At 41.4% G+C, this 20911-nt stretch overlaps 1 protein-coding gene across 1 annotated transcript in view; it reads right to left on the reverse strand.

Moving 5' to 3' along the window:
- Nucleotides 1-298: 298 nt before the first annotated feature.
- The window catches only part of nckap1l (NCK associated protein 1 like), a 29859-nt gene continuing 9246 nt past the window's right edge, over nt 299-20911 (reverse strand). The window contains exons 8-31 of the mRNA XM_085161125.1: nt 20779-20827; nt 15376-15532; nt 14858-14914; nt 14665-14761; nt 14375-14484; nt 14027-14159; nt 13853-13934; nt 13719-13777; nt 13481-13626; nt 11398-11530; nt 10866-10985; nt 10336-10475; nt 9626-9757; nt 8698-8916; nt 8366-8496; nt 6203-6300; nt 5601-5694; nt 4339-4421; nt 4004-4084; nt 3016-3109; nt 2816-2932; nt 2138-2247; nt 892-981; nt 299-688 (exon numbers count right to left, since the gene is read on the reverse strand). Coding sequence (XP_085017251.1) covers nt 572-688; nt 892-981; nt 2138-2247; nt 2816-2932; nt 3016-3109; nt 4004-4084; nt 4339-4421; nt 5601-5694; nt 6203-6300; nt 8366-8496; nt 8698-8916; nt 9626-9757; nt 10336-10475; nt 10866-10985; nt 11398-11530; nt 13481-13626; nt 13719-13777; nt 13853-13934; nt 14027-14159; nt 14375-14484; nt 14665-14761; nt 14858-14914; nt 15376-15532; nt 20779-20827 — 2649 coding nt within the window. The 3' untranslated portion in view covers nt 299-571. The remainder of the gene's footprint in view (nt 689-891; nt 982-2137; nt 2248-2815; nt 2933-3015; nt 3110-4003; nt 4085-4338; nt 4422-5600; nt 5695-6202; nt 6301-8365; nt 8497-8697; nt 8917-9625; nt 9758-10335; nt 10476-10865; nt 10986-11397; nt 11531-13480; nt 13627-13718; nt 13778-13852; nt 13935-14026; nt 14160-14374; nt 14485-14664; nt 14762-14857; nt 14915-15375; nt 15533-20778; nt 20828-20911) is intronic.

Here is a 20911-nt window from a genome sequence, read left to right on the forward strand (position 1 = left end):
CACACACGTCTCCGCCGTGGTAACCAAAGACACACAACGGCAGCATAGACAGGGAGGAGACCGAAGACAGGGCAAAATGGTAGAATGGCGTGACATGGCAAATATAGTTAGTGCAAAAATATAATCGGTGAGGGCCGCCTAAAATTAGCAACAAGCACTTCCAGCTCCGTACAACTGGAGTGCATCATTTAAACTGTCCATGAAATATGGAGAGGACAGGACTATCATCCAGGGAGAGAGGATGAGGGCAAGTGAGGATGAAGGACAGACTGGAAATAAAAGGGCAAAAAGCGTATTATTGTCTCTTTATTCATGGAAAGGTTGTTAGAAACAATGTTATACAGCATCTATGTAGGCAATGATTTATGTATATGGATGGGGTTATATTTTAAAAACATATATTATTGTACTCATGATGTATCTAAAATATAATACTGGATGTTACAAAATGATTTTTTAAAAGGTTATTATGTAAACTGAGCGCTATAACACTGATATTGTCCAAAAAGGTACAGCACATATTAAATTAATCTGAATAAATGTTAAAAGAAAAGTATTTTTAACAAGGTCTTCAGCCCAGAGTCACAATGAAGGACTTGTACACCTCCCTGTAGGCATTTCGGAGGAGAACGTACGGGAAGCAGCTCTCCAGCATGTCTTGGCTCAAGAACGGAGACTCCTCCACGATCTGAGTGAGTGAGGTTTAAAAGGAGTCGTTAATTGTTCAATTATAAATGCTTTGAAGTAGAGAGGTATTAAAGAAGACGCTGCAGGTCTGACCAGTCATTGTAAAGAGAAGAAAAATCCTCAGCTAATTAACAGCCACAGGCTTTTCCATTTAGTCAGACGATAAACTCGCATGAATGATTCTCTACACGCTGCCACACCTACCATGTGCAGGAGCAGGTAGATGGACTCTCGGTTTTTGATCTCCATTCTCTCCACGTTTTGTCCCAACTGAAGCAGCGTGGACGAGGCCAGCTGCGGAAGGACGCGAGGACAAAAAAAGAGACGCGTTTTTGCTGCAATTGTCCTCATTTAAAACTTAAAACTCCACTTAAAACTATTGAAAACATTTATAAAAGAAGTTTAAAACTACTTGACAAAAAACCGACTTCCCACCACCACTGTCATGTGTTAAAAAAACAGAAATTACTGAACTTCAATAACTTCGTGAAACTCAAAAGAGTGTGTTTAATATATAAAGTCTTACACTCCCTTGCTCCACCACCACTAAAGCAGTTCATTAGGCATAAAGAAAGCTCAGACAGGACCACTCGAGCTACAACCCGAGGAGACTTGTTTATACCCCACAGACGGACAGCATTTGGGCAGAACGTCCTCTCTGTTAAGGGAGTCTTCCTCAACCCATTAGAGAATGCTCGACATTCAATTTGTTTAAGGCAAAGGTTAAAAACTGGTTATGGACAAATCAAGTGTGTGATCATGTATGAGTTGTATAGTTTTAATGTTTTATTTGGGAACAGAATGGTGTGTATGTGTAAGTTTGGTGATGGAGTTTTTATTATGAATGAATGATGAATTTTTATGAATTATTTTTTTATGTTTAAGGACAACAGATGGAAATTAGCCTTTGGCTATAATCTGGCATGTTTACATTCATGTAATTTTTTTTTTTACATTTATGTTCATTAACATGCACTGTCCTAAATAAATAAAATGGTATTTGTCTTTCGCCGTATGACTTTTGCATTTGCTGAAAATCTACGCATCAGCTTAGACGAGTGTTGTCTGTGAAGCTGTTTGTTTCAGTGTTTTCTAACCTTCCGCCCTCACGATTTCTTGCTATGACTCAATTTCCACCTACACCGCTTGTTGTACGGAGAGATAAGAACTGTTTGTGTGTTTTTTCCTTCGCAGACTTAATTATTAAGAATACTTTTAGAGCCCATCGAGCATTTCACAAAAAAAACAGTCAACATCTGATAAAAAGATGATGGTGCGGGCGGTCTAACTGATCTTTTGTGTTGTATATTTGTTGTTTTACTTGTTATTGGCTTTTCAAACATAGTGAAAGTCAGGATTTAATTTATTCAGCATTGGTTTGAATCATTCAGTATTTCTGCTGTAATAAATTTGCCCAAACCACATCACAATCAGCATCTGTGTCACTCACCAGGAGAAACTCTTTGAGCTGCTGCTCGATGTTCTTGTTCTGGATGGTGAACATGGCAGCAGCCAGCTGGTTGATAGCTCTAGCTAAACAGTGGATGTTGTTGTTGTGGCCTAAAGAAATATAAATTTAAAAAAATCTATTACGACCACAGAAAGGATGAATTTGAGCTCCAACGGTTTTGGAAAATTTACTTAATGAACACTTAAGAGGAAGCGTGCTGAGCATATTTCCTCTGGCTTACGGTTCACGTTTTTTTCAAACATGTCAATGGAAAATCGAGGCAAAGAAAATAATCTGTGACAAATGCCACTCTGCCCTTTGATGGAAATCTGAGCTATTGCTCCTCTTAATGTTTTAGTCTAGGCACAGAGCCAGGCACTTGGGGTCAGCAGGGCCACATGCCAAGAGTAACTGCATCAATGCGCGTCAGACAAAGTTATCTGTAAACAAAAGTCCCTCACAGAAACGTGTTTCTCATTAACTGACATGCTTTGCTTCAGACCATGCCAGACTGGAAAGTATGATACACAGAGATGCTAAAACGCCTCGTGTTTCAGGGCGGAGTACCTCTTTTACACACTATCAGCCGCCGGTAAATAATGACAGGAAGACGGACAGATTAGCCTGGAGAATAATCAAAAAACGACAAGCAGCCGAAAGGAACAAATAAATATTCACCTCCGTGTTCTCGGTTGTAGAACGAGTTGGGGTCGAGGGCTAATAGGGGCAGGGACACGGCGATGTAGACGAGTAACAAACGGGACAGCTTGTGCTCCTCGTCAGGGGATGTGTTATCTGCAGGTATGAGAAAAAAGTTAAATAAGCCATTAAAGTGCAACGCACCGTATCGGGGGTGCTGATCATAGTTTAAGTGTTACCTGTCTGCATGCTGCGAATAGCTGCAACGAGGCTAGGATCGATATCACATGGTAGCCCTGCAGCAGAAGCCAGCTCATATATGCTCAGAGTTACCTGTAAGGTCACACAGTATTAGTGGATGGTGCTTGAATAGAGTGCATTTAATTTCTTTGCATGCAGCGTCTCCCTTTTTACCCTAAAGTTTCCCCTTTAGGCACACAAAACGATGATTTAACGACTTGCTTGTCAGAGTTCAAATTTAACGCTTCATTTTAAACGTTTCCTGCATTTCTTGCAGACTGTGGGATCCTGATCTGTGCTTCGCGTTTCATAACGCAGCAATAACAGTTTACTTTCCAAGGAGTTACACTAAGTCAGCAGTGGATGTCTTTGTCTTGACACACGGCGTTTGATCTTGCCCTATTTCTGGTTGCATGCATGGTTGGCCCGTCTGGGCAAAATGTTTCCACTGATGTGGTTCAGAGAGCAACGCTGCAGCAGCAATCAGACTCTCTCACAGAGGCATGAGGGGGGCTGCTGACGTCTTTGGGGTTATCCTGGCCCCGGACTGTGGCACGGCTGTCAAGCCTCAATCAGAAGCCAGACGTAAGTAAAGTGAGGGAGAGTTCACGAGTCACAGTCACACAGATTGGTCCAGAGGGAGATAAGGAATTTAATATGTTTGGTACTTTACCAAAATGTTGTTTCTTTAAGCTCCCCAGCTCACATCTACTGTTGTTCTCCATCTGTTATTTTAATATATAAATTATGGAGCACCCGTACATGCTATATTCTATACTCATAAACAAGTAAATAATGATACATTTGCAGTGCATTTGGAGTGTTAATACAATAAGTGTTCATTTTTTCCACGGTGACACAACCCAAGGTCGATCAGCTGCGATGTGATGATTCACAGGCCATGAAAATCTGATTCCTACACATTCGTTCTTGAGTGAGATCTCCATATATGGATGTGTTTTTCTAGCTGTAAAAGCTGGGATTTACCTGGATGTCAGCTTCAGGGTTGCCGAAGTCTCTCAGGCACTGAATGGGTCCCGTCAGGTAGGGGCAGTGCTTATGCAGGATCTAAATTATAGAGTTATATGATGAAACATTACTGAGATCATATCTCAAGAAAGAAAAATACCTTTTTATATTAAGAGCCTTTTTTGAGAAGTTATTATTCATTATCTTCATTCTAGTGCAGAAGAAATGCCGTTTTAGTGTAAAATGATAACAATCATGGGGAAAAAAACCTTGAAATTAAGTGAATTTAAACTATATTCTAATCAATTTCATCCTAAGATAAGTTATTTTATCATAATCCTGTTGGACATTACATCTTTTAGGCATTCCTGGACCATGGCTCTGAAGGACAGAATCACACCGATGATGGTCATCCTCTTCAGCACGTTCTCTCCACCTAGAGGTGCATATAAAGGACATCAGGGGTTTACAGCTGTGATTTACATTACTGTGGGCAATTCTGTCCCTAATCATGGCTCAAGTGAACATGCTATTATAAACTATAACAGGTGAAGTTGTGAAACTGGGACAAGAATGCCACTCAGGTAAAGGTGGTCAACTTACAAGATTATACACAGAGTTTTTATTTCTTGTTCAGTATATTTTTAATATTATCACAATTAAATTCAAATTCAAATTTTATTTGTCACATACACAGTCATACACAGTACGATATGCAGTGAAATGCTTACACAACTGCTCGTGACCTAAAGAAAAAAACGAAAAGGCTATGAATAAGATAGGAAATAAATATGAAAATTAAAAAGGGTAAATTTAACTAGGAAGGAATAAAATAAAATAAAATATAAAAATTAAGTTGAAAATAAAATAACTGTACAACAAAATACACAATACACAGTGTAGAAATATATAAGAATGTATGAAGAATATATATATATATATATATATATACATATATATATATACACATATATATATACATACATATATATATATATACATATACATATATATACATATACATACATATATATATACATACATATACATATATATATATATATATACATATATATACATACATATATATATATATATACATATATATACATACATACATACAAATATATACATACATACATACATACATACATACATACATATATATATATATATATATATATATATATATATATATATATATATATATATATATATGTATGTATGTATGTATATATACACACATATATATATACATATATATACATATACATATATATATGTATATATATATATATATATATATATATATATATACATATATATATATATATATATATATATATATATATATATATATATATATATATATATATATTTACACAATAACAGCAGCTGTACAAGTATTAACTGGAAATGAAGAATATATTGTCCAGTGTTGTGCAATCCACATTATTTAGTGTCTTGTGCAGTGCAAATATGCTTAAAGTGATTATTTAAAGTGATTATAATTATTATTATTATCCATCCATTCTCTTCTACTTATCGTCGTTGTGTGGATATGTACATTGTTAAATTGTTATCTCCTCGCTGTGCTCCATCCTCCAGTTCTCACCTGTCAGCCTCTTTTTCAGATTGACCATTTCCTCAGGTTTATCAAAGTTGTTCTTCATTTGTACCAGGACATCCATGTTCTCAACCACCATTTTCTACCAGCAGAGAAGGAAGCAAAATAAGTGCAAACAGTTGGATGTTAAAACAGGGAGAGGTCAAAGGTGTGAAAGAGCTGTGTGGCAGCATCGTTTCATTTCAATCATAGGTGTAAAGTGGTGAGCCAGTGCACCAGTACAGCTGCATTAACCTCTCTCTCGTGTGTGAGAGTCTATTGTTTCTCCACCAAAGCATGAGCGAAGACAAGTGTTATTAGTGGTCTGTCTCTCTGCTAGACTACAGAAAAGCCACCAAGGAGAACTGAAAGAACTTGGTGAACAGACCTCAAAAGCCTTTATGCAAGAGATAAAAAACAGTGCACCGCACTTGCTGCACTGTGTGCACCGCATACACCCAGTCAGCAAAAGCAATACATGCTGACGTAAGCAGTAAATGCTGATACGAAAGCCACACCTGTGCTTTCCTAAAACAAAATATGCTCATTTACTGAAATACTAAAAGAAAACAATAAAATCGTTGAAACATTTGCACTGATTCATACTGTACCTTAAGCTCAGTGACTTGAGAGGTGATGTGCCACATCAGGTTCTCGCTCAGAAACTTCAGGCCATATGCACCAATGAGCTCTGCCAGAGCCTGTAACTCTGTTCAGAGGTTAATACGAACAGTTTAAGGATGGTGAAAAGCAAGGGATCAACAGCAGTTTAAAGAGGTGCTCGATTCACAAAAGAAAGCTTAGATGAAGACGTATTTGTTTCGAGGGGATGAGAAAAGACACCGCTTAAATTTGATTTGTGAGTGTAACTGAATCTGTGAGACAGAAACAACTGCAGCTATTAGGCCGTTCACTCGACTTGACTTGTGAATGAACGCGGACAAATAAGGATGTGTGTGGCTGAAATTGGAAGTAGTTCATGGACAGGCAAGTGACTCACTCTGAGGAAAACAGATACTCACTGAGGAGTAAATATAGAGAACAAAGATGTCATTGTGCGGGGGCGTGTTTTGTATCCTGCACATGTTTGCATGCATGAGCCGAGGTCTTTAGCGAAGTGCATATAGCCTTAGTGTAGTCATAAAGAGGTACATTACTCCTGCGGGGTGGTGTGGAGGTGGACCGGGAGGTTGTGTGGAGGAGAGACACGCTGGAATAATTATGAGGCATGGAGGGGAAAGTGGATGAGATGATTAGCAATACTGCAGTTCAAATTATCCAAGCAGAGCCAGAATAAACTGCATGACACAGCGTGTGCGAGAAAGCACTTCACACCGCCGCAGTGACAAGCTCCACAAGCTATTGTGCAATAGCGCTTCCTCTGCATGCCGTCACAGCAGTCGACGAGACATACGTGATTTTTCTAAACAGAGTGAGTCATCTCATGTACTCTGGAATCACCATCGCTAAACGTCCACAGGGGGATTATTGTGAGTCTATCGGGCATACAAACATGGTTTGGCATAAACCAATAAAAGATAAAAATGAAGAAAAACGACAAAAAAATAAATAAATGTCACAGGATAAAAAGTGTCAGCTGGGGAATCTGCTTTCAGATTACACCCAAGTGACTGAAATTATTCAGGCTACTGTAGCTTAAGTACAGGAACCGAGTGTGTGACAAGCTCATAATAAAAAGTTGGATATGTTGCTATGGATACTACGGCCTGCAAGTCACTGATAAATGTCTTCTGAATTACCAGCCCGTAACGAACCGGGCAATATAAGACTATATTTCCAAATACATCATTACAACATGCTTTTTTTTTACCCTCACTTTCACTTTTATTTTTGTGAAAAGAAGGCGATAGCACAAAAATCTGCAAAAGGCACAGCTTGTAGGACAATTTTTTAAATGATAATAATTAGGGATGCAACGATACCAATTTTTTCAAACCGACACGATACCGATACTTGGATCTGAGTACTTGCCGATACAGAGTACAAAAACCGATACTTCAGAATAATAAATAAACACTTCTGTTTGGAATAAAATAAATACAAATTAGGTTTGTGAATAAAATAAACTTTTAAATTATTGCAGAGTGTCCATATTGTAAACAAACAAACAAAATAACAAAAGTATTTGGCATTGATGAACGAACTCCTCATCAGTCCACTGTGCTGTTAAACCAAGGACTGACATCGCGCACACACTGCTTGTCTTTACCTCTTCAGAAAGTTTTGGCACCATTATCTCCCTGATGTGTGGGCGGTTGGGAATTTCATATCGCAGCTCGAGTATGCTGAGAAGACGGTGCAATCCTATGTTTTCCACGACCGGCATTGGCTGGTCATCCAGAGCGATAAAATGAGTCAGAGCCTCTGTTATTTTAACTGCCCGTGGATTTTCTCTTGACATTTTTCATCGCTTTTCCAAAACCTGAGTTAAAGTTGGCTGTTCCACACTGCTGACATTTTGTTTAGCCTAGCTACAGCAGCCTCCAGTTTCTCTTTTTTATCTGGAGCTGCCAGTCTCACTCGCCTAACCCTGTGCCTGTTTAGCGCGGGATGTCCCCCTAGTGGCCAATCTAAAAAACTACAACAGAAATGACAAGCCACCCTCTGATTAATGAAATAAGTTAGTATCGGTTCATGGTATCGGTTAACTTTTACGAGTATGAGTACACACACATTTTACAGTATCGGCCCCGATACCTGATACCAGTATCGGTATCGGTGCATCCGTAATAATAATCAAACTCCAGGCTGACCTGATATATCTGAGAACTCCTCTGCTCTGAAACTTGGTTCAGTGTCAGTAACCTGGCTCATAAAGCAGTGCAGCGTAGGACAGTGGACGATGAGGGAGTTGCTAGCCTGGCGCAGAAGACTCTCGAGGAACCTGGATAAAAGGAAAACCCACAAAACAAGAAACATATGGTAAGTGATAGAAGCTCAGCAGGATTTACCTGTATGCAAAGTGGGTTTCTGTTTGTAATGCATTTCCTACAAGTGTCCAGGAATGAATATACTTTATACATGAATCACTGTATTTTGATATGTGTGTTTAAGTAGAGTAGATACACCTATACATGAGACGGACCAGTTTGTGTAGAGAGTTGTAATAGTCTGCCCTCCGTGGGAGTCGAGCGGCTGGGTTTGCTGCAGCAGTACGCTCTTCACCAGCCGGGTGACGTCCACGTTGATGTAGCACGAGAGGCTGTGCAGATTGGCTACATAGGCTCTTATCCCTGCCAGGAGGTCGGAGGGACGGGTAATCTCCTGGGTGGTCTGGTTGTAATTGGTCATTCTCACGATGATTCTGGAGAAACATGTTTAACCAACGTCACTTGTCATTGGGCTGAAGTGGACTGAGGGTGGAAGATGGGACTTTAAAATGGGTTAAACGAGCCATGGTGGCTCGGCGCTGCTCCAGGGCTTCGCTGTCAGTTTTCTCTCTCTTCATTCTCTCACTTTCTGTCCTTGACGTTATTTACAGTTTCAACGAATCACTGAAAGCATGCCAATCGTCAAGTGCGCTGATAATCATCAGCTATGGCAGCGAGACTGAGCGAAGTATATACAGAGAAACGCTGGGTTACCCTGGTACCAAAATCTAATCTAAACAGCAATAAGCACTGAAATGATACAGAGCAAAGGACATGATGAATCTCTTCTGAGATTTTAAGCTGGTAGAACACAGAAAGTGGGGCTCACTACAGAGATGGAGAAGCCACTTTACAAGAGCCAAATGAAAAATCAAAGGCTTGCTGGTTTTTTCTGCTCTCTGTCAAGTCCTGCAAAAAAATTATTACTTTTTAGGTTTAATACTTCTGCAAGCTCTATTCATAATAGAGGTGACACTTCTAAACAGAATGCATGCAGCTCCCATTCAACTGACATATAGTGAGCATTGTGTTGATATGCACAATGCTACATTTGCATAGCATAAATTAACATTAGATCTTTTTTTGCAATTAAAGCAATTATGAGCATTAGATTAGTATATAAAAACCCGTATCCCCACATACTCAGAAAGACGCGTCTCAAGTTGAGATATGAGGAACTCTGTAGGGACGACGATGTGGTCGAAAACAACAAAGTCACCGCAAAGACTGTAGCAGGAGCAGAGCTCTGTCAGCATCAGGTGCAGCTTGTCCATGCTAGAAAAAAGGAGGCAAGAGAGAAGGGAGGGTACGATTGTAAAGACAAATATTCGACACTGTAAAACATATCTGGTTTATCTGTAAGCTGAGGCTGAGGGAGGAGAAATGAATTGACAGAATTACAACTTTATTAACGAGCTTTCTAAATTTGGCTCCTTACAGAATGTGATCAGACGCTGAAAACACTGGAATAAAATGTGATGCCAGTAAAACAGTGCTGTGTGTTCTATCTAAAGGGCGACGGTGCTTCTTTTCACATTTAAAGGCTTGACTCAGTACCTGACTGATTCACCTCAGAGGGACTTAAAGTCCAAAATAATTACACCTTGCGAAAGAGTACTTTCATCCTCTTTTCCTAATAACTAAAAGCAAGACATTTGCGAGGCAGTGAAAGAACTGATTTGATCCGATTCTCTCGTGTGTTTATGTAACTGCTCTTTGACTTTAATGAGCTCTGCTGAAAAAAGAAAAGCATTTCCAGAGGGTAATAGGGGTGCGGTTCAGAAAAGGTGAAATCAAATCATATGGTTGAGAAAGAGATGAAAATAATCAGGGGAAACAAAAAGAAAGCTGACTTGTTAGCGACCGTCCTGTCTTTCCTGAGGCTCTCGGCGCCTGGCTTTTCTTTTTGGACCTCTCCTTTTTTTGGCATCTGCTTTTTTTGCTTTCTGTATCGGGCAGCGCTGATGGTCTCCGCGCAGTGCTTCGGCAGCAGCTGAGGGGTCATCAAGTAGGAAAATGCATGCAAAAAAAGAAAGGGGAAAGACAAAGACAGATTGAGAAAGAGAGAGAAGGAGGGTGGTAGAATTAAATCCATGTAAGCAAATATAAAGTGACATCTTCAAAAACACATTATGCAACTCTTCATTGCAGAAATCTCGTCAAAAAGTAACCGTTTCATCACATTTTTCTCAAGGGATTAAAGAAACAACATGACTTAATCAAATCCAGAAATGCAGACCTGCCTTATCATTTTATTCAAATTCCCAAGTCTGTTCCCTGCCTCCAGCTATGGCAAGTGTGATTACATTTGGATATGGGTTTTGGCAGGGCAAATCTGTTAGATAATTAGTTTTTTAAAGCCCGAAATAGACTGGGACTTCACCTGATCGCAGAGGTTGCGCTGCTCAGCACATATCTCTAACACAACAGTGCTGGTCTGCTTGGCTATCTGCTCCAAGAAGGTGACACACAGGCGCAGACTTCTCTTCTCCATTGCCTCTACCTGGAGAAACACAAGTGAGTGTGTGTGTGTGTGTGTGTGTGTGTGTGTGTGTGTGTGTGTGCTGGCACACAAAACACAGAACATGGAGGAAGGTATGTGCAAACATACAGACAGGTACCTGCCAAAGCACAAATGCCTCTACACTGTTGAATGAGCTGTTTTAATCAACTTAATTACTGCAGACTGAGCTGGGAAAGAGTGTAGATGCATAAATCTGGACTCCTTTACTCATAACAAAAAGAGGTCTCTATTTCTGTGTAAAATTATTATCTTTGTCATCAATGTATAATGCATATAGCAGTCATAAACTACGATTCACCACAACAGCTACAAATCAACAATCATGTCTGCTGTCCTCACCACCTTTAGCTGGTGATTTATAGCTTCCTCAGCAAGATAACTGAACACTGACCTCTTCTGGGCAGAGAGGGTCTCCACTCTGACTGAAGTGAGAACAGACCAAAGGGAAGGCCATGAGGTAACGCTTCATGGTCGCCTCCTCGCTGCTCTGGGTAAACATCTTCTCAAAGACACGAGGGTAGAAGCTGTAAAACAGAAAAAAGAGTCGTGAGAGAAGAGAAGGGAGGAGAGGAGAGGAGAGGAGAGGAGAGGAGAGGAGAGGAGGAGGGGAGAGGAGAGAAGAGAAGAGGAGGAGAGAAGAGGAGAGGGGAGGAGAGGAGAGGAGAGGAGAGAAGGGAAGAGAAGGGAAGAGGGGAGGAGGAGAGGAGAGGAGAAGAGAAGGGAAGGGAAGGGAAGAGGGGAGGAGAGGAGAGGAGAGGAGAGGAGGGGAGGAGAGGAGAGGAGAGGAGAGGAGAGGAGGAGGGGAGAGGAGAGAAGAGAAGAGGAGGAGAGAAGAGGAGAGGAGAGGAGAGGAGAGGAGAGGAGAGGAGAGGAGAGGAGGAGGGGAGAGGAGAGAAGAGAAGAGGAGGAGAGAAGAGGAGAGGGGAGGAGAGGAGAGGAGAGGAGAGAAGGGAAGAGAAGGGAAGAGGGGAGGAGGAGAGGAGAGGAGAAGAGAAGGGAAGGGAAGGGAAGAGGGGAGGAGAGGAGAGGAGGAGAGGAGAGGAGAGGAGAGGAGAGGAGAGGAGGAGGGGAGAGGAGAGAAGAGAAGAGGAGGAGAGAAGAGGAGAGGAGAGGAGAGGAGAGGAGAGGAGAGGAGAAGAGGAGAGGAGGGAAGGGAAGAGAAGGGAAGAGGGGAGGGGAGGAGGAGAGGAGAGGAGAGGAGAGGAGAAGAGAAGGGAAGGGAAGGGAAGGGAAGGGAAGGGAAGGGAAGGGAAGGGAAGAGGGGAGGAGAGGAGAGGAGAGGAGAGGAGGGGAGGAGAGGAGAGGAGAGGAGAGGAGGAGGGGAGAGGAGAGAAGAGAAGAGGAGGAGAGAAGAGGAGAGGGGAGGAGAGGAGAGGAGAGGAGAGAAGAGGAGGAGAGGAGAGGGGAGGGGAGGAGGAGAGGAGAGGAGAGAAGAGAAGAGGAGGAGAGGAGAGGAGAAAAGGAGAGGAGAGGAGAGAAGAGGAGGGGAGGGGAGGGGAGGGGAGGGGAGGGGAGAGGAGAGGAGAGGAGAGAAGAGAAGAGAAGAGGAGGAGAGGAGAGGAGAAAAGGAGAGGAGAGGAGAGAAGAGGAGGGGAGGGGAGGGGAGGGGAGGGGAGGGGAGGGGAGGGGAGGGAGGGGAGAGGAGAGGAGAGGAGAGGAGAGGAGAGGACGGGAGGGGAGAGGAGAGGAGAGGAAAGAAGAGGAGGAGAGAAGAGGAGAGGAGAGGAGAAAAGGAGAGGAGAGAAGAGGAGAGGAGAGGAGAGGAGAAAAGGAGAGGAGAGGAGGAGAGAAGAGGAGGAGAGGAGAGGATGGGAGGGGAGGGGAGAGGAGAGGAGAGGAGAGAAGAGGAGGAGAGGAGAGGACGGGAGGGGAGGGGAGAGGAGAGGAGAGGAGAGGAGAGGAGAGGAGAGGAGAGGAGAGGAGAGGAGAGAAGAGGAGGAGAGGAGAGAAGCGAAGCAGAGGTGTGGACTCGAGTCATTAATTTTATGACTTTAGACTTGACTTGAAAAAATATTCTAAGACTTGTGACTTGACTTGGACTTTTACACCAATGACCTGGGACTTGAATTGGACTTGAACCGGTTTACTTGAAGAGACTTGATATTTCACCCAAATATAAAATTTAACACGCATATTATATAGAAAGTGTGCACCATTAATTCAATTCATTTATTCAAACCACACTGCGTACGTATGTGTGCGTGAGCTGTAGCACAGCCAATCAAATTAACCAGATTTTTTAAAAAGAAAAGAAAAAAAACCCTCAAAACTGCTGCAAGGAGTTATTATTTTTAGGTACATAAACTATGAAGTAGTCGAAAAAAACCCTAATGAAATATGCAAAACATGAAAGAAGAGAATCGCAGACAGAGATGGAACAACTTCCAACTTTGTCTGACAGTTGAAGTTCCATAAAGAACTGTGTTGAGAAAAACACAGATTTAAAAACCACATGGTCTAACATTTACACTGACCAGAAGATGGACAGCTCAGATGTCTCATACAGCATTTCTTCTACAGCGTCCACCATCTTCGTGTGAAACTGCGTCAAGTTCATCACTTTCGCCAAGTCGGGATAGTCCTTTAGCGGAAGGGGGGCCTTATTCACACTCGTGTAGGCCTAAAAAAGATGAAGATGCGACGCTGATTTCTGCTGCAAACATGCATTTTACCTGAACTCTACATCACAGTCTATGCATTAAACTTGCTTACCTGTAATCTTAGCCAGTCCAGTCTAAGAGCCCTGAAGTCAAACTCCTCTTTGTTGTCCACTGCAGGGGAAAAGCCAGTCATGGTTACTGATAAGTGTCTTTATTTGGTTGTTTCCTTATCTATTCACAGATTACCTTGTTTGACTGAGAGACCAGAGAGAGTTGAAACAAACGAGCTCATTAGGACTGACTCCTCCTCTGGACACACGTACATGTTCTACGATGGGAAAAAGAAAATACTCTGATAAAAACTCTAATAAAAAAACACTGTGTGCTTTAAACTACTGCTGTATATTCACACACAGGTACCTGTATGGTGTCGTTGAGAACTAAGGCATCAAACTGTGCCAGGTACTGAACATGGTAACGCTGAACTACGTTGTTGTACTTTCTCATTAGACCTCTTAATTTCTCCATGTAGTACAGCAACTCAGCCAGCTGACTGGAAAATTAAAAAAAATCGTGAAAAGAATGAACGGACACGGAAAACTGTGATTTGAAAGTTGAAGCCATGATAACATCAGATATACAAATCAAAAAGGGTTTTTTTGTGACTGGCATGCCTCATTTATTTCACTGCTGCTGATCTCTGCCTAGCGTCAGCATCATTAGCAGCTACAGCAGCCCATAGCCACGCTTTATTTTCTCTGCACTTACTTGTCAATGTAGTCCTCGGGAACCTTTAACTTTGGCATATTCTCAGAGTGTCTGACGAGCCAAAGGATCTCGTCACGGGAAAATGAAAGAGCCATGAAGACAAACAGCGCCTTGGGGATTTGATTGGCACAGAGAACGCAGAAGAAAAATGAATGTCAGGAAAAAGTTTCAGATTTGGTTTGGTAGCAGTTAAATTACCATGAAATGTGAGACTGCTGGATGTGTGATGTCTACGGCCAATTATCACAATGTGAATGTGTCTTTGTGAAATAACGACGTCGCTGTTCTACCTTAGGTCCCAGAAGTCCAGGCTCATCCTCCAGAACTTTACATAATTCCTTCAATGCCCCTCTGAGGAAATGCCGCCTCTCTCTGTGCATGGCCCCGCTATCCAGAGAAAAATGCACAAGGTTACTGGTGTTATAGCTCATGTCACAGATAAAACACATGAAATAAAAACATGTAGTCTCCTGCCAGGCTTACCCGTTGACTAAAACATGCTCACGACATTCCTTGATATCTGCGATTCGTTTGCTGTATCTGATGAAAAAGAAAAACTGTTAATAAGATCAAATATTAATGCGATAATGACATTGATCATTTTCTTTATTAGCTTCATGTTAACCTCAGTCTCAGTTTTTATTAGAAATTAATATATGAAAAGATACTGCACTATAAATCAAGAGGATACTCTAAACACTATACTGTAAATCACACCACAATCACAGAAAGATCTGTTTCTTATCAATAGACGGTTTATCCCTCTATTCCTAATTTCAATTACAGTGCGAGTCTGTTAAGGAGCCGATCTGCTCTGGTTGTCAGCTTTGACAGCTTGAAATCTCAGAACATGTAAAATACATTTCAAAATCTATTCATCTTTGCTACCTGGCTGATATGTGAGAGTGCATTATTTCATACTCATGATCCGATTTCTTAATTAGGGGCTTTTTCTCACAGTCCACAATGCAGAGTACGCTATAGCAGCGTCGGTTGCGTACCCTTTAATGTTGTCGAAGAGGTCCTCTGACACTTTGTGTATGTTGAGGACTTCATCTCTGGTGAGGGTCAGGTAGATGCCGCTTCGCAGGCCCATCTTCCACAGCTCCTGGGAGGCTTGGTTTGAATTCAGGCTGCTGTGGCACAGCAGGAAGCCAACTACAGGAAGGACAGTTAGCAACTGTCATCAAACAGTCTACACAACTGAAGGAATACTGCTAGTTACTATGCTACATATTTCCTTCTTTTCTTTCTTTTCACAACTCGAATTCCCAAAAGTATCTGATATTTAAGCTGAGAAAACATATCGTTTTAAGATAGCAATTATGAATTTAACGGCAACAACACATCTTGGAAAAGCTGGAATGTGGGTAAGAAAATCATAGAAAAAATAACTGATACTAAAGCTACAGCTGAAGGAACATTTTACAACTAATAAGGTAAATTTCCAACACTCTGTAACATAACTGGGTTGATGATAGACAGAGATTCGCCAGTATACAAAAAAGTGCATGCACAAACTGTGGTGCAATTTCAGGATAATATTCCTTAACGTAAAATTTCAAAACTTTCACAAACATTACATAAAAACATCAAAAGGTTCCAAGACTCTGGAGAAATCTCTGTGGGCAAAACCACAGCCAAAATTTAAAATAAGGTGCGCGCAGTGTTGGGGAGTAACGGAATACATGTACCGCCGTTACGTATTTAAAATACAAAATATGAGTAACTGTATTCCATTACAGTTACCGTTTAAAAAGGTGGTATTTAGAATACAGTTACTTTGTTGAAATAAATGGATTACACGGCGGTACTTCCCTGTTTCATATTGTGGCGGGTCAGGACTGTTTGGGTTTGTTTGACAGCTACGTTCTGTTGTTCCAGGCGGCAGCGTTACGGTTGCCATGGTTACAGGGTGACGCTCTCTCTCTGCGTGTTTCCTGGGTGAGAGAGGCCTTTTTGTTGTTGTTGTGCTAAGCTAATAGGCAGAATGCTACCGGTATAGCTCTAAAGAATGTAGCATCATGGGCAGTGTAGTCCGTGCTGCAGGGAGAATGGACTGCCATACACGTTATGTGTCTGTGAGCGAGGGAGGGAGAAAAAGGAAAAGTACGAGCTGTCATCGAGCAAAAACGGGAGCTGGAAGCATGTAAATATAATAATAACCACTGCAGCCAAGAAGAGAGCCTGACGAGCCCAGTTGTAAGTAAGCTATTAAGACTCGACTGTACACCGTGTTCGTGTTTTCCTCCAAAAACAATAAGTTCTGTTGGAGCAGCCTTTCAACGCCTCTCCCAGAGGCGTTGAAACTTTCAACGCCTCTCCCAGAGGCGTTGAAAGTTGACCCAGACAACAAAGTAAAGCTAGTTTTCCGCTACGAGCCCGACACAGAACCCACCGTATTAGCCAGAGGTCCCTTTCCTACGGTTCGGAGCCGCAGACCTTCAGTAACAGTAATAAATCACAGCAATAGTACATTCATGTAGTTGTAAACAGCATGATAATATATTAAGTAATCCAAAGTATTCAGAATACGTTACTCTCATTGAGTAACGTAACGGAATACGTTACAGAATACATTTTGGGGCATGTATTCTGTATTCTGTAATGGAATACATTTTAAAAGTAACCTTCCCAACACTGGGTGCTCGTGATGTTTGGGCTCTCAGGTGGCTCTTCATTAAAAACAAGCATGATTCGGGAACACTTCCAGAAATCACTGTCTGTGGACACGGTTCTATCATAGATGGATAGATGGATACTCCATCTGCCCTCTTCTCTGGGCCAGAAGTCGTTAAAATGGGCTGAGGCAAAGTGGAAAGCTTTGGGTCAGAGGAATCATAATCTGGAATTATTTCTGGAAAACATGGACACCACATCCTCTGGACTAAAGAGAAGAGAAACCATCTTGATGTCAAGGTCAGTTCAAAAGTCTGCATTTCTGATGGTTATGAGTGCCTGTGAAATTGGCATTTTGCACATCTAGAAAGGCACCAACAATGCTGAAAGCTTTTAGAACAACATATGCTCCCATCCAGATAATGACTTTAAATAGTAAATGGCCTGTATTTGTATAGCGCTTTACTTGGTCCTAAGGATCCCAAAGTGTTTTACACTATACACAATCATCCACCCATTCACACACTGGTGATGGCAGCTACGTCGTAGCCACAGCCACCCTGGGGCGCACTGACAGAGGCGAGGCTGCCGGAAACTGGCGCCACCGAGCCCTCTGACCAACACCAGTAGGCGGTAGGTGAAGTGTCTTGCCCAAGGACACAACAACCGAGACTGTCCAAGCCGGGGCTCGAACCGGCAACCTTCCGATTACAAGACGAACTCTTGAGCCACAATCGCCCCATGACCGCTGTCATGTTCCTGGGTCTGTCGTTTTAGTTTATTTGGATGTTGATGTTTGTTTAAGCTCATTATGTTGGTGAAGTTCATTTGTTTATTAGATTCCCTTTGTGTTTTCAACCCCCGTGTTAAGTAGTCCCTTGAAAAACGGAATCGTTCCGTATTTAGAAACAAAAGTATTGAGCTGAAAGGGGACGCACTTTGTCAAATGGTTAAAAAAATAATTTCACACACTGGTAAGGGTGAAGACAATCGGGTCGCCCAACCCTGGCCATGAGGTGCCCCCTATTTATTTTTCAAGGAGCCCTAGTGTTAAGTCTTCCTTGCCCTTCATATGTTTCATGTCTTTTGTTAAGTTCATGTCGTCTGTGTTTCATTATGTTTCCTGTTTTATTTTGAAAGAGGTCCTGTGTTCCTGTGTTTAGTTTTACATTTCCTCTGTGATGTCGTTATGTTCATGTGTGTCGGCTGTTTCCCCATGTGTTGCCACTTCTCCTGATCACCTCATGTGTGTATTTAAGTCCTTTGTCTTCCTGCGTTCAGCGTTGCGTCCTCCCTCATGCTGTGTGTTTCTCTCTGTGTGTGTTTTCTTAGAATCTTCCCAGTTTAGGTTTGGTAAAGTTTTCTGTTCAGCAATAAAAGCTGGCGTTTTGAGTTCAGTCCTGTTTCCCTTGAGTTTGCGGTTGGGTCCAATTCCTGCCTACACACAGCCGAATCATGACAACCGCATACTGCATCTCATACAGCAGTATGGCTTCATGCTGTAGAAGAGTCCAAGTGCTGAACTAGCCTGTCTCCAGACGTTTCACCAACCGAGAAATACAACAAAAAGGACTGTCGAGCAGCTGGAATCCAATATCGGATAAGAACGGGACAACATTCCTCTCCCTAAAGTTAAGCAGCTGCTCTCCTCAGCTCCAGATGTTTACTGTTGTTAAAAGAAGAGGGGTGCTGCACAGTGGGAAAAATGACCCTATTCAAAATTAACTCTATTTTTTTCGTAATTTTTTTCAGTTGGAACATTTGATATGTTTTCTGTGTTCAACGTGTGAATAAAAATGGGTTTATGAGATTTCCAAATCACTGAATCATGTTTTTATTTACATTTACACTGTATCCCAATACCTAGGGAATAAACACAGTTTGTTACCATTTCGTTAGTGCTATGAGTCCAAAGCTTGGCTAGTCCCGGGATAGTGTGCAGTATGTCCTTAAAAAAAATGAGGAAACTGGAAAAGTGAATTAAAAAAGAAGGACCAGGCCTGATTAAACTACTATCTACAGCAGACAAACAGTATCTGACAGTCACGATGTGTAAAAAAGCCAACAAAGATATGACACAGGACCTCAGAGACTCATCTAGAGCTTCAGTTTAACCATCAGCTGTTTGCTGAACCTTCATTAGAATTGGTGTCTGTGGAAGACTGGCTGTCAAGACGCCATTCTCATGAAGGGCAACAGGGAACAGAGGCTGAGGTGTGCTAAATTAGTGCCCGGACCTCAACATTACTGGAGCAGTGTGGGATCATTTTAACACAGAACAGAACAAAAGACAGGCATCATCCAAAGAAGAGCTTTGAACCCTTCGAAGAGCTTCAAATTAGTCTTTATTTCTACAGTGTTGTTTATCACAACACAGTCGCCTCAAGGCGCTTTATATTGTAAGGTAGACCCTATAATAATAGATACAGAGAAAACCCAACAACCATATGACCCCCATATGGCGACATTGGAAAGGAAAGACTCCCTTTTAACAGGAAGAAACCTCCAGGAAAAACAGGCTCCGGGAGGGGCGGGGCCATCTGCCGCGACCATTTGGGGTGAGAGAAGGAAGACTACTTAAAGAAATGACAAGACAGAGAGCCCAGGTTCCTTAGAAGTGTACATACTCAATTTTTACCTTACATGCTGTGTTTTCATTCATGTTTGCACATTTCTATAAATCACTGCATCTATTTCCCATTTTCCTCACAAAATCATAAATAAATGAGGGGTGGCTTAACTATCTGTGCACCCATTTTTCTCATGTGTGTTACATGTGGGTATGTGGCACTATGTTAAAGACAGAGACATGAAAATAGTAGCCCCCCATTTTATTTTATGCTCAGAGATATTTTCTTTTAGTAAGGCCACTGTAATGTCAGTTTTGCCGTTGTATAAGTTCCACCAGCAGAGGGCGCTCAGCCCTGTACGCATCGGTAGCTGACGCTACACTAGAAGAAGTAGTGTCAGTGGTGAAGAGGCAGCGTACGGCCCGCGCGCCGAAAGAACTGATTAATCAGACATTTTTCTGTTTTTACAGGTAAGCTGGGTGGTTGATAATGTAAAACAGAGGTTCTAAACGTGACAGGCAGCAGTGGCGATTAATGATAAATGTATTGTTTGTGGTGAATGTTAAGCTAAAGATCTAATTTCCAAGTTGGTCCAGTTGTTAGCCTGTGCCGATCCAAGTGTTAGACTGTACCTAAAGTTTGTGAGTTCATTGCAGGTGTATTTTTGGGTTAAAGCCACAAGATATATTTTGCACAATAAGAGAAAATGTGAATTGCTTTATGTTTAGTTCATGAAGAGTGAATGCTATAAAATATGTTAAGAAAAACATTTATTTGAAAGAGATTAGTTTGATAAATACAGTTAATAAGACAGGTTTATAAATAGATCAAAACAGAAGTAAAAACAAGATAAAACTGTAATGAGAGTTCACTATGTTATTCATGCGTATAGTAAAATGTATTTTTGTGATTTAAGCAGTTTATAAGAGTGGTGCATGTGAATATGAAACTGTATAAGCTACTTGTATAAAGTAATGCCAGCTACACTAGAAGAAGTAGTGTCAGTGGTGAAGAGGCAGCGTATGGCCTGCGCGCCGAAAGAACTGATTAATCAGACATTTTTCTGTCTTTACAGTTTTCTGTAAAAATAAATATGTTGCACGGGAGATGAGTTGGCCCATCATTTCAGCAGTGTAACAGGTATATCCAATAGGTTCTCAAACCACTTAAATTCTGTAACAAATACATTTAAATTGGAAAGATAGAAACACTTACTAATAATCCAACGCTCCATTGTCTCCATAGACAGGTATTCGCACGCCATCTGTAGAAGACAACCAACTTATTAACTCCCACAGACTCATTTACTGTTGGCAACATGAATAAAGTCTTTACTTCAGCTGTTATA

This window comes from Neolamprologus multifasciatus, chromosome 5 (genome assembly GCF_963576455.1).
Source record: "Neolamprologus multifasciatus chromosome 5, fNeoMul1.2, whole genome shotgun sequence".
NCBI classification, from domain to species: domain Eukaryota; kingdom Metazoa; phylum Chordata; class Actinopteri; order Cichliformes; family Cichlidae; genus Neolamprologus; species Neolamprologus multifasciatus.